Source organism: Biomphalaria glabrata, chromosome 6, assembly GCF_947242115.1.
Source record: "Biomphalaria glabrata chromosome 6, xgBioGlab47.1, whole genome shotgun sequence".
Lineage (NCBI taxonomy): Eukaryota > Metazoa > Mollusca > Gastropoda > Planorbidae > Biomphalaria > Biomphalaria glabrata.
Window position 1 is genome coordinate 32,538,750 of NC_074716.1, and position 17,232 is coordinate 32,555,981.

Consider the following 17,232-nt stretch of genomic DNA (forward strand, 5'->3'; position numbering starts at 1 on the left):
TCAGGAATATCAATAATTGTTTTATGTTTTGTTTACTCTCTTACAAAACACAAACAAACATTTTTTTTTAAAATTTCCGATGCCACATGGAGCATGTTATAATGTGAGGAATGTTGTGCATTTGTGGCTGGAACAAAAAAAAAGTCCACACACAGTGGATACAGCTTAATTCAGCCAGTACATACATGGACATTTAAATATCTATATTCTTTTTTTTTTTTTTTTTTAATGTTTAGCATTTCAACAAATTCAGATCCAAAAGGTTTTGAAGTGAACAGTGTAATTAAAGTTAACATGATAAAATATTTATTTTACTGGTGGCATAGTGTTAGTTTACTGTACAACAGATACTGTAAGAAAGTATCATAGGACCAATGTAAACATGCTCTATATCCTCAGTCAAGGTCCCCACATGGTCAGTAACACAAAAATTGTGATCCAATGTGAGAGAGAAGAGAGTGCTTTATAACTAGTCACAAAAGATTAAATGTAGTTTAAACTTTGAAGACACTTTTGACAGCATCTTGTTTCTTCTAAGAGCAATTGAAAAATCTATAATTGATATGTTAATAAGATGATCCATATACTGGCACAATGTATTTCACCGTATGCAGACCCTACTACCACTACAGCCCAACATAACCAACACTATGAGAGACAGTGCTGAACAACTGAAGAGAACAGCACACTATTTTTTCTTGGTACAATCTGCAAAACAGCTTACAGCTCTACAGCAAAAAGTTAAGCTAGAAGAAGAAGGCAAAATGTATTTAAAAGCTTCAAACTTTAGGTGTGCATTTTTTCAGTACATTCTAAATTTTTATTTATTAAACCTGCTGATTTTTTTTGTTAAGAATTACTAATAAAAGTGTTTTTATGTAGATTTTTAATGAGGAACTATAACCACATTAAATACTGCATTGAATACTGAATCACTTCAAAACATGTAGAATTCATTATGGAATTTTCTGTTTCATTCTAAGGGCCATTAACAGCATACACAAAGAAACAAAGACTTTTTGAGATAAAAATACAGAAAGAAAAAGAAAAGTTAAAAAAAAAAAAAGAAAATTAATCTCAATTCAACAAAACAAAAAATGTTTTAAAAAATCTTAGTTGCATGAAGCTCTATAAAAATCAAACACTAGGACAAATTATGCAAAAACAGCATTTTATGTTCTAACATAATTTTCAATAATTTCTTTTTAATTGAATATAATTCAACATAAGAAAAAAAGAACAATCTATAAAATTTGATATTATATTTTGTATTGTTAAAAAATTATGGACACCTTTGTTTTGTAAAAAATTAAAATAAAATAAAAAAAAATATTTAAAAATCATTAATGTGTTAGACGTTTATCACAAAGGGTCATTAAAAGCTAAAATACCAGTAAAAAATGTCATTTTATAAAGTTATTGTCTGTAAAAAAAAACATTGTTTCCATATGGCACAGTGTAAATGTGTTACCAAACAATGTATAAGAGTAAGATAATCAGTGACAGCAATTTTTGTAAAAACAAAACTTTAATGCACAAACTTTAAAAAACATTTTTTTAGATTTCATTTATAATTAAGCCACGTAAAAGTAGAGATTCTTTGAATAAAAAAAAATATAGATATATATCAAAAAAATAATTGCAACATGTACATTTTAGATATGAAAAGTTAAGATTACTGGATAACCTTTCAAAAAGTCATTTATAAAATGGAAATAATTTCAGTAAAGAAAGTTAAAAATGAATTTTAAAAATATATACTTCAAAAATAAATTAGTGTACATATAATAAAACCACTATCTGTAAGTGGAATATATTTAGTCTGCAGGAGAGTTTCAATATTGGGTTGAATTATCAATGTAAACCAAAAAAAATATTTGCAAGAAAACCAGTTTCTTTATTTTTTGGTCATGGGCTTATTTTACATAATGTATCTGACCAAGGGTCCCTAAATAAAATCACAAAAAAAAAAAGCTTCTAAATAAGATCTAAAATATTGTTTAAAATCCACAAGAAACTAAGTCTTCTAACTCCCAGAAATGGTTGCATAAATCAAATGAGCTCATTACAACCTCATGGAGAAAATGATGTTTTTTTTTCAATTAATGTGTAAACTAATGGCCATCAATAGATTATGCAATGATAAGGGTTCAGAGGAAGACGCAAAGTGACAGAGATTTTGAAGAAATGCTTCTAAGTTCTAATGGAATGACAACAACTAACATGTTCTGCACTTAGATATAACAAACTCTTCTACGCAGCGCTACACTATATACACAAATCTAGCACCATCAGCTATCAGCTAGACACCAAGATATTATAACAAATTTTACAACAGGATTGCTTTTTTTTTTGACAGCCATTCAGTGGAGCAACAAGTCAAATTGTTTCAACTGAGTGAAATTGTATTGGTATTCATAAAATAAATTTTAAAAACTTTACTATTGCAAGAGCACTAAGACATTTCTATAGTGTTCCAGTGGTTTTAAATTTCACACATTAACAAGACTCATAATTGTTATTTAATTAATGAAATTAAAAAAAAAAAAAGGCATGTACATGCTCAATCTCTTAAGTTTCTATTCAGTAAAACAAAAATTTATACTTCAAAATGACTGTTGGGTATATTCACATTTATAGATATCAGAAATAAAAAGATGGAACTCTTTTTAAAACTTAAAAAAACTATCAGGATAAAACATTCAGACAATACAATTGTTTACATAATGTCAATGTTGGGAATAAAAGTAGATGTATGAGAACAATCATAGATTCTGACAAGGAAATTCATGAATTGACTCTTGACTAATAATTATTTACTCAGCTCAAAGTTTTTTCTAATTAGCTTTGAACATTTTATCCAATCACAGTTATGCACAGCCAAATAAGAATGTTCCCACCTAAAAATAAAATGGCATAATCTTATAATTTAACTCCTGTACCCCCAGGATCAAATCATACATTTCTAATTAACTAGTGACAATCCTGCAACTTTAATCTGAGCTTAATGTCAATTCAAATGTTTAATCCTTGCAGGGCTGAGTACAAAACATTTAATTTTATGTAGATAAATATGCCCCAGAATTACATTAATTCCATATCTCTGTAGGCACACTAAATTAGATGGAGAATCCTGTATTCTAATCACATCCAACAAAAAAAAAAATATCTCTCTGCTGTTGCTTCAAATGAAGAAAACAAAAAATCAAAAAGTATTTACTATACATAGACTTTAACTGGTGCCATCAGGCCTTTTTGTCTGTGTGATTTTTTGCCTCATTTTTCCAGGCTCGTAACCTTCAGGATCTTCACAAAGATGCACAACAATAGCCGGAGCTTCAACGGTTGATGCATGCACTTCATGAACATCACCTAGGCAAATGTAAAAAACAACATCTTGAAGAAACTAAAATTTAAAATGAAATGATTTTGATAGCACTTAGTCAGTGACTTAAACTGATAGCACTTAATCAGTGACTTAAACTGAAGTAAATGTTTTATGTTATACTTGTTTCAGATGTTCCTTCAGAATTGTAGATTATTACTTCCTAGCCCAAACCTCACACAGGATGGCTGTGGGCAGGTTTCAAACCTGGAACCATCAAGCTGACAGTTCAGAGCGCATAACACATGACCAGGCCAGCCATCCACATCTGAATAACTGATTAAATACTAAAAAGTAAAGTTTCCTATGAGACTGAATTTCAAGAAAGCTTATTTAGATTTGTAATATGTGGCCAGCACAAGGACTTTCCAGCTTTAAGCTTCCTCAAAGACAGACATTACTTCAAAAAGAAGATGATTGTCCTACACGTTTCCCTAGGTCAATCTAGTCATGCAAAGTCACAAGAAAATCCTGAAAAAAAAAATTACCCTGCATAGATGTGAATATCCATTTGCTACAAGTCGTGCTGACATATAGTCATAGAGAAATTAGTGGAAACACATGCATGTATAATAAAAACTCTTAGAACAGAGAGAAATGCTACATTTAAACATGGACATGAATCGTCAAAAAGATTTGATCTCAGAAGACACAACAGGATAGATTCTTCAACCAAAAAAGTATAATGACTGGCAACTGATTAAAAAAAAAGGTGATATTATCATGTCACAAAATCCAAAGGAAAGACTTCTCTGCCCACAGTAAAAGAGAAAAAGGTAAAAGAGTAGAAAAAAAAACATTGCAAAAGAAGAACGTAGTCAACAGTATGCCAGTGACACCGCAACAGTTAAGGGTAGGTGGTTAGAATAGAAAGGTACCTGTTCTTTTTATATACAAGTACCAAAAAAAAAGCAACTTTTGTTTTTTCAAAGATTACTTTTTTTTTGTTGTTTGTCTTGATTTTTTAGACATCTTAAATCAAAATAATTTCTTAGGATATTAATATTAATATCTGAATATCAAACTGTTTTTTAGCATTTTCTAATTATCATTTATAATAAAAAATGTTAACAAATAAAATAAAACATAACTAACCACAATTTGTATGAGAACATTTTACATTTGAGCAAGAAAAAACAAACAAAAATTTGAATCATAAAGCTTCCAAGGCCATTTTTTAAAAATGTCTAACATCATATTTGTTTCCAGATAATACAAACCAAATGAAAGTAATACATAATATTTCAAAAATTACCTGGATTGAGCCTGGCAATAGCATGAAGAAGGTCATAATTAATAATAGGCTCAGCCTCTGGGACAGGTTCCCATCCAACAGGAGGCGAGGCAGGAGGGGAAATTAGAAACATTCTCTGTGGTGCTGGTGGTTGCAGATGGTTGCTGTCTGAGTTCTGCAGACGGACATGCTGAAACAAAGAATCATGTTAATGAGGTTTTTTGCATAATAGATAATCCATCTGATCTAGAGGTGAAAGATTGCAATGATAAATTTCCAATGAACATGTCCTTTTTTTTCACCAAATAATTACAGTACAAGTACAATGGCTTATAATAGGAGATCCCTGTCCCAAAATCCAGCATCTACCAGAAATTGACAAAATGTTCAGCCATTGTGTATTTTCATGATCACTATGTCCTTCTCTACATGCTCTACACTTAGCAAAATATCTTTTTCACATGATTGTATTTAGTACAAGCTGAAAGAAAGCCTTGTTTTTTATTATATTGGTAATTTGTCATGTTTAAATAGGCAACTTGCATCATCAGTTCCCACATCTACACAAAGTTGTTTCAGTTTACTCTGTAAAGAATTAACAAAGCCTTGTTAAATTTGGAGAGATTGTATCTTCATATATATCCATTGTTCAAAATCTAAGGACATATTTGTATATCCACCAATACCCATCCACTATTACTAAGTAAACAAAGGCTTTCTAGAGTGCTTTTATAATAAATAAATCCATTCTTTCTCCTGTGAATATAAGTAGTTTTTAAGAATAACAACTTTGTATGGCTTCTCTCCTTATGCCCTGCCTATACAATAACACAACAAAGCAAACACTAAGGCATTCATACACCCTACAACAATACTTTAGCCCTTCAACTTTAGACATTAATGTAAATCTAGCCATTATTAAATACCCTTGATATGTATTCTAGAAAATAACAGACACAAACCATTGGTTCATTTCTAGTGGGGTAATGAAAGTAAAAAAAAAAAAAAAAAAAAAGCTTAGTTATTTCAAATACAAGGTCAGATATTTTTTTAAATGGTCATAGTGGGAGAATTAGAGATAAACCAGTCAGTGAATCAGTCAGAGGTGGGATTTTTTTTTTTATAAATAGCAATTGCAATATTCAATGTTACCTGAATAAAGTAACATCTTATACTCTGTCCACAAACTGAAACACCATCGTAACGCAACCTGGCTATGGATGCCAATTCTGAAGAAATAAACTGAAGGCGGGCTCTTCTGAAGTTTTTTAAGTAAATGAAAGTAACACCTTTGTCAATTTCCTTGAATATATTTTCAAAAGTTGTCTGAAATTAGAATTTAAAAACAAAAATTCATTAGGAAAATGTGCAGACATGAACAACCTTTGCATAGTGATAAGTGATTATTTCTTTAAAATCCATCCTTTCAGACTTCAAGAAAAAGGACTTTATTTATTATTTATTTATGTAAGGTAGGACAACCTAAAATTAATTAGGACAGTTAAAATGCTTTACTTTTTAATGTAAAGGATATGATTTAATGCTACTTTCTTTTTTCTTCAATAGTTGAACAAACTTCTTCACTCAGTTAACAAAACATAACTCAAATCAGAGGAGATTATAGAGAGCAAATGAAGTAGAAAAAAAAAGACTTTTCAAAAAAAAAAATATTAAATGTTAAGATTTGTTATCTTTGAAAATAATGTTACAAAAGATACATTACTTTGCTGGTTTGGACTGACAGCAGACAAACTACCAGTGTCACCAGCTGATCAAAGACTGCAGCTTAAAATAATTCATTTGTTTAGTATATCTCTAAAATAGAATATTAAGAAGGCAGTCAGCATCAAAATGAGAGCAGGAAGGATATTTTGGAAGGAATACCTACCTACCAGATGCACCAGTGTAAGAAAAGAGGGCACACATCATTAGTATTAGGTTGTGTTACAGACATTATCATGTTGTTTTTAGCCAAATTTTTGAGCCATTCATATCTTTGATGCTTTTAAAAATTAAATTTCTAGTATTGGATGAACAATTTTTTCTTCATTTATAAATCACATTTGCACACCGATATTGTCGCCTTAGTTATCCTAACTCTGTTTTTTATGTCTTCTACTCATACTACTTGTACGGGGCGACAGTGCCTTTTATTTGTGTTTTGAATTGTTTTGCTACGTCCGGTGACATCTATTGGTCATTCTTTGTCATGAGGCAGTTCACCCTCTGAGTTGGTTAAAAACGCACGGTGTGTTGGTCCGAAAAAGGTTATTATATCTATAGTCTGTACTAGTTTTCTTGGACTTAATAATCAGTAGGATTGTTGGACCCCTGTTTAGGGTGAGTTATTCGGTTGTGATATCTCTTATTGTATGTTGTAGGAGGTTGTCACTATTTCTAGTTTTAGAGTAGAAGTTAAGTTTTGTGTTTATTTCGTTTATAGGGTGCCAGTGTTGGAGTTGTATATACTGGCTCGAGTCTATGCTAGTGTGGGCCTCGCTTGCCGTCTCAGAAATATATATTAGTTTTCAGTGTCATTGTCAAATTGGCGATCATCTGAGGTCTAACTCTACTATTACCGAGGTTGGCAGCTTTGTGACGCCAGTCGGTCAAAATCTGGTGGACTATGAAACCAGGGTGACAAGTTGATAGCAGTAGCAAAGGTGCTTAAACTAATTATTGAATAATATCTTTATATATATATATATATATTATATATATCTAATATATATATTGTCTATTTATCATCCTCATTGTACATTATATATCAGTTTCATACAATTAAATTCATTTTTTTTGTTATTTAAACTATTTACATAGTTGGTTACTCTATGTACGACTGTGTGTGAGTGATGTCTTGTCAGGGTGAACCCGGGACCTTAATTGTGTACAGCTAGTTGACACAAATAATTCCTATACCTGACAGATATGTCTCGTGTTTTTTTTAATTCCCATTGAAAGTTACAACTTGCAAGTCACTCCATATGTCATTTCAATTTAAAAAATAAAAACTACTTTTCAAACATACAACTCAAGATACTAATTTATCTATTTTTAAAATTCATTAATAGATGGTTTGTTTTTTTTCATTTATTAATATTTTTACCTACCTGTGCAGCAGGATCTTCAAAAACACTGTTATCAATATTAGCAATGATCAGTGCTGAGGGTACATCCTCAATATCAAGCATTTCTGTTAAATTCTCCATTTCATCACACAGCAAGTCAACATCGTCCATAGACTCCACAGAATCGTTATGGTCTGACATGGTGATTAAATGTCTTTTTTTTTAGCACAATTTAGTCCAAAACGTCCATGAATTAATGTTTCAGAAATGGCATATTTTAAGGGATCAAATGTAAAATAATCTTTCTAAAAACTAAATATTAAGTTTGAATTAATAGCATATTTTCATTTAGTATATTTCCAATTTGCATATACTCATCGAAAAAAAAATTTGATTGAAAGTCAAAAAGCTAAATTTTTTAGTCTAAAAACTAAAATGCAATATCAAAAGGCCATTTTAGCAAGACTTAAATTAACTGTCTTGAAAATTTCTGAAAAATAAATAGAATAACAAACGTTAAACAAATTAACAAAAAAATTTTAAAAAATTTAAAAGAAAAGTCAACTAAAACAAGGCAATATTCAATGAAAACAAATATGAATATACAAAAAAATTGTTTGGTAGCTGTTATTCATTATAAATAAATGTGTCAGCATTAGGCATAGTAATTTGTATGTGAACAATAAGTCATACTTGTAATAAATAAAATATAGCTATTAGAATAAAACACTCATTAAACCACTGTTACATCAGATCTGAATGTGGTCGTCTCCTTTCCATTAGGACTAAAACAGAAAAATTTAAAAACTCCTTTATCCCACTTTTGGTCAGAATGTTACAAGGTCATCTAGTCATCACCGAGAAATACATAAAAGTCTAATTCATAAAGCGCTGGTTGTGAGTGTGTATGTGTTTCGTGTGTGAATGTTGTTCGTATTTGCATCTATATTGTTATTGTTACAGTAGTTATGCTAAGGTGGTCACTATCAAACAAAATAAATAATAACCAATAAGTAATTGACTAATTGGTGGACTTTATTTTTCATTTATTCATGCGTTGTATATGCCAATGAATAATTTGCAAAGTTTCTACTTGATCCAAGATTGGGGTGCGAAAAATAATGTGTACAAACTTTTTAACAGATAAACAGAGTGATTGGTATAAGCTTTGTAAAAACAAATGTTTGCACTTAAAAAAAAAAGGGGTTGGCTTTCAGCAGACTAAAAGTAGACTAGTACCAACTGTAATTTAAGCATGATTCAGACGACGGTGAAATGGGATTTTCAAAAGCGATTTTGGTTTTAGAGGTCTCAATAAGACAAGCTGCACAAAACAAAGAAAAAATTTTCGCCTTTCAGAGGCAACGAAAAAAGCTATAAAAGACACATACCAATTCTGTCTAACTTGATCAAATGAAATGGCGATTAATTCTGTCTGCAGTATTCAAACCTTTTTACCAGACACACAGAGTGACTTGATAAAAGTTTTGTAAAAACTCAAGAGTATGTGCAGACATTACTTCAATAAACTCAATCTAGCCCGTCTTGGGAATAATCAGCTTTTCAAAGCACTAGAGTGGACACAGCCACCTATATGTTCAAAGTAAATGAGAATGTGCTCATTGTGACCACAAAGATAGGGCCTATAAAAATTATATATTATATGATAATCAGAAAGATAAATATTTTGTAAGTGGTTTCATACCTTTGCCAACTCCTCTATGAAATCTAGAGTCATCAGACCATGACTCAACAATGTTTTGACTGTCTTTACCGTAAAACTATATCAGATGTGAAACCCAGCCTGAGAAATAAAAATAATTGTAAAGCTAAGTTAGAATATCACTCATCATTAGAATCTAAATATTAAAAATTGTATAACAGATATATATAGGACATCAACTTTCTTAAAAGTAAATAATAAAATGTAATTAAAATATGTAAAACATAATTAAATGAAACAAAAAGTTAGTGTTGCTATTATGTAACATTCCCAATGACAAGATTTTAGTCTTACTAAAGCATGGAGAATGGGAATTGAACTGAGATAAGTTCATAACGTGCTATAGGAAACCATGGAAAGTCTCCCACATCAGTACGTGATGTTTTTGCGCAGCCATTTTGGAATGACTGATTTAGCGCGAGACATTTTGGTGCAAGATATAATTTGATGATAATTAAATAAGCACATAGCTTTTAAAGCAATGTTTATTTCACTCAACTATAACATTGTATGTATAGTATGAATTCTAACACTGTCCAGAGAATTTTTTATTTTTTTTTATAAAGGTTTTTTGCTTATTTCATGAATATATAATAATTCAGATTCCTGAATGGTAATGACATGCTATCCCCTCCCCTTTCATTATATGTGAGATCTGCTAAGCGCACTGGATGACATTCTTCGATTTCTTTCCAAAAGACATTTAAAAAAAAAAGAATTGACATTAGTTTAATATCCGAACAAGCTAAGATACTTTTAAAAGATATATTTTGAGAATTTGGGTTAAGGTTAGGGGTGATTTGGGTGACAGAAATCCCCTTGACGCAGGTTAAGTCAAACAAATGAAGACAAGACCAGCACCAAGCACTGGTTGTTGGCGTCATGTGTCTGGCGATCATCTCCTTTGGACAGGTCATTAACTGTGACAAGACACCTATCCTGCCTCCTCTCTTCTGGGCACATTTCACTCCTTGTAAATACTCTTTTCTCCACTTCTTTCCTCTCTCACGGGTAAGACGATAATCTGTTTCTAGCACTCCTCTTGACATCCCCAGGTGCAAATTTATAATATTAATCTTTAATTCCGAGAGCGGCCGAAGGTCCAGCAAATTGTTTTTTTTTTTTAGAAAGGTTTTGCTTATTTCATGAATATATAATAATTCAGATTCCTGAATGGTAATGACATGCTATCCCCTCCGCTTTAATTATATGTGAGTTCTGCTATGCACACTGGAGGACATTCTTAGATTCTTATATTACGTATATATCTAAGATTTACTAAAAGAGGAGAGAAAAAGGGAGAGAGAGGAACAGTGACCAGACGCGCTCTGCTAGTAGAGCGTGCATGCACACGTGAGGTCACGTCAGTACGTCATCATACGTGCGAATAGACAGTTGCCAAATAATTGACCTGAAAAACTAGGGGTCTTCGATGGGAAGTTTTACCTTATATTTGTACCCCTAACCTCTATTTGTTATTATATTTACGGTCAAAGAGGCCATGTGTTTTCATTTAATTCAGACAAATTTGACTCACATTATTCGATTCTGGACACTATAATTTATTTTGGCATCAATAAACTCAGATTTTAATTCTAAATTAACATTAACTAAATTTTAAGATCCCCAGGCATAGCCCCTCTCATGAAATCATTAAGATGTTTTCAAATTATGCATAAATACGAACACACTTATTCTACAACTTCTACACAGACTTTTAGACTTATTTTATGTTTGCATGATTAGATGTGTGTTGAATGTTTGTGTTTTTTGTTTATTCATTTAATAAATTAAATTTCTAATACAGATGATCTTTTGTAGTATAGTACAGGCTAGGATGGCCATTCTTGCCTAAATAGCTGCACTCTCTATATTCTCTCTATATAAATCTAGACCTAGATCTATCTAATAGGTCTAGATCTAGGCATTTAACTTCATTCAATGTATCAAGCTCACTCCAAACATTTGGCCATTTATTCTCTATAAAAATACAACAACAAACAAATATAATATAATATCATTAACAATGATGTCCAAAACTGGCTGTTTGAAATAAATTTTGGTATGAAAATCATAATTTAATACAAACAAACACCCTAATATTACTATTAAATTTATTTTGTATGGTATCAAACAACTTGGCTTATGAATCAAATAAATTAGCTCCAAAAACAGAATAAATATTGCCGGGCTCATTAGCATAGACTTAGCCAACCATTAAAAATATTCTTAACCCTAGCCCTAGGACTAGGAGTAGGAAGAGGTAAAGTCATCCTGGTAACCCAGGTAACATCATCAGGAAAAAACAAAAAACTGACTTAAGACATTTGAAATTCTTTTTTCTTACATAAAAAGACAACTAAATGGAAGGAAATTGGGTCAGAATCATTGGAAAATGGATAAGCACATTATACAGCACGCTAGTTTCTTATTAAATATCAAAATAATGATTTAATGATCACAAAAACAGCGAGAGTTCGAATTCATGTAATGTCCGGATTAAATTAAACTACTCTGACTCAGATCATGATGATAATCATGATTAAATCATGTTTAGTAAGACATGTGATGTATTAAACAAATCTATTCTAGACTAGACCAGCGTGTACTCACTTATTATTAGATTAGATATAGAATCTAGATTTAATTTGGCTAAACGCATTGATTACAAAATCAAGTAGATTACTCTAATACTCTATTAATTTTACTCTAGTAATATCCACAAATATTCTAGATCTAGACTATATAAGAAAAGGGGAAACAATCGATGCAGACTTTACGATGATTTGCTCTCCAAGTCTACTTCCGTTTACATCAGAAAATATTTTTAACTTTCGGAAAATACCGATGATTTATTTAGAATCTAGAATGTAGCCCTATATTTTTTATTTTTGTCCCCCTTTCAATCTTTTAGTAAAACTTCAGAAAAAAAAAACATCTCTTTTTCCACCACTTTTTCCCCCACTTGGAGACACGTACAGCGATCTATAAAAAGTAAGACGATTTAAAAGTCATTAAAACTGTTTCTTTGGTCTATCGTTTACAAAACCAGTGACTCATGGTCTGGGTACATTCATTGTCTTCCGAGACAGTAGGAGCCATAATATAAAGCTTCTTTGCTTGTCTTCGAGTCCGATGATTAATGAGGAGTGCAGTATATCACTTGGTTACACAGTCCCAGCTGCAAGCTACATATTTTGTCACATCAAACCCGGTTCCACGACAATTCGTTCACTGACATTTCGTTCACCGACAAATCGTTCACGACTTTTCGTTCACCCGACTATTCGTTCACCCGACATTCGTTAACACAAGTGTCGGTGAACAAGTTGTCGGTGAACAAGTTGTCTGGTGAACGAAATCTCGGTTGAACGAAAAGTTGTGAACGAAAAGTCGGTGAACGAAATGTCAGTGAACGAATTGTCGTGTCCCCTCCAAGGCAGACATAACCTGATGATCGATTTAGTCTCTCTTTTCTCCTCCCACTTTACTTAATTCTATGGACTAGGCCTTTGTTTATTTTAGTGTGTGTAATCAGGGCCGCCTCGAAGGGTGTGGCATCCTGCGTGCGAAATTTTAAAATGCCGCCCCCCCCCCTCTTATTTAAAGAAAAATAGCATTTAATAAAACTTAGCTGGACACTTTACCAAAAGTGTCCTTTCATTTAAATCCTTTTATTTTTTTTTTTTTGTAGACCATTCCATTCTTTCCTTTCATATTCGCGTCGTTGTTGTATATCCCTCAAGTACAATTATGATCCATGCAATATGAACAATTTCGGATGTATAGGTGCCTTCAGAAATCTGAGAGTCTGCAGAGATCTTGTTGATTTGTGATCAACATTCAAAACGTATCTCATTCGGACTACTCGCTTATATTGGCGACGATGAATTTATAATTGATGAGCTGCGGCGAGTATATTAGGGATACAATGAACAGTGTAAGTGCGCATGATACAACAGTGTTATATGGTGTGGACATTATATGTTAACTTGTTCGTTATTGTAAGTTAAAGTATAATCCGAAAAAAAAATGGCTCGAAATACAAAAGCCAATAAGACGGTAAACTTTAAATATTTGTATTTTGGAGAAATGTGCATTGTATCCACAATCTTCGAAATTACATACCTGGATTCAGAGGTGCCTACAAATTTGTCCAACACACTACTAGCAAAGAAAAAAAAACTCGGAGCTGAATATTTTTCTTGAGTTTAATACAAAATACAACGAAGTGAAATTAAAAAAAAAAAAGTCAGGCAGTGTTTCTCACATTTCAGGGTGGCGACCCCTTAGATAACAAAATTCTCGTTCGAATCCCCTTAGAAGCTTGTGTTTTCTTTTAGAACGCACTATTCATCCTAGTTTTTTTTTAAAAAGTCGAGGGTCATATTAACTTTAATAATAAAGAGGCAGCCTGGGTCAATATTATAGTATTAAGCGAGGGACATTCTAGGAATATAGACCTATAGCGCAGGGACGTCTGTAATGGGCGTGATCTTTTTTTTTCACATATAAGTCGTCACTATAATGAAGTGCAATGGTCGGGAAGAAATTCGACCATTCAGAGGCAAACACAAATTCAGAAGAATCACACTAGCGAAGACGTTTTGAAATATATGTTTTCTTCAAAAAGTTTTGACCCATTTTTTGCATATGCCTCTTGACAAAGTCTTACTAGAAGATGAAACGACGTCTCTTACTTAAGATATTTTTATTTTTAAAACATTGGTAATAACGTTATTTGTACTAATATTCAGATATAAATAAATAAATACAATGAAAATAAAACATTTTTTTCGTTGGCCTGTAGCTCCAGACAGCTAGCACAACTGAACCAATGTAGGCGTATTTTTTTAAATTAATAAACTTGAATTAAATAACTTGAACAAACTTCTTTTGTGAACAAAAACTCAATAAAAATGTTAGTCTTCACATATTGAACTCTAGATGAGATAAAGATCAAATAGTAATGAAATAAACTGATTTAAAAAAAAACTTCTTTACTCTTTCACGTCTCAAGATCTATCTGCCGTTTCACATTTACACTAGGTACTCTAACTTCATCATCGTCACTGCATAACCACAAATCAATCGCTTAACCTCTTACCACCGACTAGGAAACAAAAACACTTCATAACACCCCTTTTTTTTTTTGTTAGGACGTTGCACCACCCCCCCCACACACACACACACACACACCAATAAGAGGAACACCCGCTCCTCCCCTCCTGATCAATAATCAAAAACAGAATAATAGTAATAATAATCCAATATGGATCTAATATTAATTTTAAACAAAAACAGATTTCGTTTTAACTGATTTGAACAAGTATTACTACGAAATTACATAATTAAAATGTATTGTAAGCTAGAACTCAAAAGAACTTAATGTAGATAATATTCTACGCTAAACTAACAGCCATTTAAAGTAAAAGTGAAAATGTTTTTACAACTGACTTTCCAATTCTTATCTTATCTTATATAATACAGACGTTACTTCAAAAAAGAAGATGATTACGTCCTACGCGTCATGCATTCATAGTCATGCATATTAACCAATGACTTAAATTCTGCCAAGTCACTGGTTTTCCTGGCTAGCTCAGGCAACCCATTCCATGCTCTAATAGCACTACGGAAGAATGAGTATTTGTACAAATTTGTCCTAGCATATGGGATGAGGAATGTGTCTTTATCTTTGTGTCTCTCTGAGTATTTCATTAAATTGTATTTTTGTATTTGAAGATTATGGTTCAGTGTTTTATGTATAATTGCTACTTTACTTTTGAGTCTTCTGTCTTGAAGGCTTTCTAAATTTTGTGATTTTACTAAAGGTGTTACTCTAGTCAAATGTGAATATTCGTTTGTTATGAATCTCACTGCTCTATTTTGTGTCTGTTCCAGTTTCTTAATGTTTTCTTGAGTTGAGGGATCCCAAACAAAGGATGCATATTTGTACAAATACTCCTTCTTCCCTAGTGCTATTAGAGCATGGAATGGGTTGCCTGAGCTAGCCAGGAAAACCAGTGACTTGGCAGAATTTAAGTCATTGGTTAATATGCATGACTAAATGCATGACGCGTAGGACGTAATCATCTTCTTTTTTGAAGTAACGTCTGTATTATATAAGATAAGATAAGATATTCTATTATTGGCCTAACCAAGGTTAAATAACATTTTAGTTCTATTTTCTTATTTGATTTATAGAAATTTCTTTTAATAAACCCTAATGCTTTGTTTGATTTTTTGATAGCTTTATCAATATGGGAATTCAATGACAGTTTTTCATTTATTATAACACTTAATAGGTATTTTGCGTTTTTAGTCTGTATTACTGGTTTACCACGAATAAGATAAGTGGAATTAATTTGTTTTAGTTTTTTATTACTCTTAAAAACTGACATTTTTCTGTGTGGAAAGACAGGCTCCAATTTGATTCCCATTTCTTACTGGTACTACATCTAGGCCTAATTACAAGGCGGCATATTCGTCTCAAAACAGATATTACTAACAGCCCGCGAAAAATCAAAGCCAGAAATGAGTAGGCGCCTTTGGAAAAACCCATTGGAATCCCTTGCGCGCTGCACTATTTTATTTCTTCCAAAATAATTCCTCTTGTACGAATATCGTTTTTTTTTCTATTGTTTTTTTTTTTTTTCTTCAAGTTTTTAAAGGAAAATAAATTAATTAGAATTAATATTTAAGTATATTTTTATTTAACTACATTAAACAAAAAAAAAAAAGAACCTAGGAATAATGATTTGACCGCCCCTTACATTTGGCCGCCTGCGTGCAATGTACACATATCACAATATGTTTCAACTGATCAGAGAATGGGTGTGAGAGAAATAAAGTGTTCAAATTTTTACCAGACAGAAAGACACAGTGAGTTGGTATAAGCTTTGTAAAAAAATATAACTCCATTTTGACATAGGGCCTATTACTTGAGTAAGAGCTCAGGAGTGTTGTTCAAGAACAGAGAATTTATTTTATACTAGTTGACCGGCGGCGTAGCATACGCCGCTATTTTGTAGGGCCGGCCATATGCCATGTAACCTATACCACCGCAGTGGGCCCCACACTTTCATAGGACCCGCGCTAATTCTAGGTGTAAATTATTAAATTAAGTTATTTTATAACTTATAACAGATTTCCCGTGGCCGCCTGATTTACCAGGAGCTCCTGGAAATCTACTGAAATTGCAAAATATACGAAAAAGTCATGGAAATCCCGGAAATTATAAAAAATCTTTTGATAACTCATACAAATCTCCTGAAATATATAGACACAAATGGTCATTTTGGGGTGTCATTCAATATGAAAAACGCCAAACCTACGCGCGATAAATAAAAACGGCATTATGCATTACCCGTAATTGTGTAATCTTGAAAGAAGCTTCTCGCGCCTCTAACTATTGAAGATTTACTTGAGGTCAACTATTCTCGTAGATTGAAACATTTGGTAATTCTTGCTATTGAGCGTGATCTATGTAGGAAATAAAACTTTTATGATATACTGGATGACTTCGCTACACGCAAGGCTCGTAAAGTAGTTCTGTACGTAGTAAAGGATGAATAAAATGCAAAGACGAATTTTTTTTCTAATACAAACTCTTAATTTTCACTTAGGGGCCTATTATCCGTATCCCTACACAAACTTGGCGCCGCGAAATCCGTTTCGCATAGGGCCCCCCCAATGGTTAAGTTCAGCCCTGCTATTTAGTGACGGGTGAATACAGAGTAGATTACTTGTTCTCTTTCCATGACTTCTTGGTCACAATATTTACACCCGGCCTTGCTATTTAGTGACGGGTGAATACAGAGAA

General features: G+C 32.2%; 1 protein-coding gene across 3 annotated transcripts; it reads right to left on the reverse strand.

Annotated features, from left to right (window-relative positions):
• Positions 1–206: 206 nt before the first annotated feature.
• On the reverse strand, positions 207–12,159 carry LOC106071650 (calcipressin-1-like). Of its 3 annotated transcripts, XM_056033142.1 has the most exons (7): positions 12,024–12,159; positions 9,393–9,491; positions 9,079–9,277; positions 7,730–7,881; positions 5,772–5,945; positions 4,641–4,809; positions 207–3,372 (listed from the first exon to the last, which is right to left on the reverse strand). In XM_056033142.1, exons 4-7 carry the CDS (start codon positions 7,856–7,858, stop codon positions 3,233–3,235), a joined length of 612 nt encoding a protein of 203 aa, XP_055889117.1. In that variant the 5' UTR covers positions 7,859–7,881; positions 9,079–9,277; positions 9,393–9,491; positions 12,024–12,159; the 3' UTR covers positions 207–3,232. The 3 variants fall into 3 exon arrangements, with proteins under 3 accessions (XP_055889117.1, XP_013087260.1, XP_013087259.1); XM_013231806.2 differs by lacking the exon at positions 9,079–9,277; XM_013231805.2 differs by lacking the exon at positions 9,079–9,277 and having other exon boundaries at positions 7,730–8,177.
• Between the last annotated feature and the right edge of the window lie 5,073 nt (positions 12,160–17,232).

What these genes read in the sequence shown, in the direction of transcription:
- LOC106071650 (XM_013231805.2), bottom strand. Translation starts at nt 7,888, where the DNA reads ATGTCAGACCATAACGATTCTGTGGAGTCTATGGACGATGTTGACTTG. An exon ending in TAAGATGTTACTTTATTCAG is followed by an intron (nt 4,810 to 5,771) that starts GTAACATTGAAT and finishes TCTTTGTTTCAG; the next exon opens with CATGTCCGTCTGCAGAACTC. An exon ending in TATTGCCAGGCTCAATCCAG is followed by an intron (nt 3,373 to 4,640) that starts GTAATTTTTGAA and finishes ACATTTGCCTAG; the next exon opens with GTGATGTTCATGAAGTGCAT.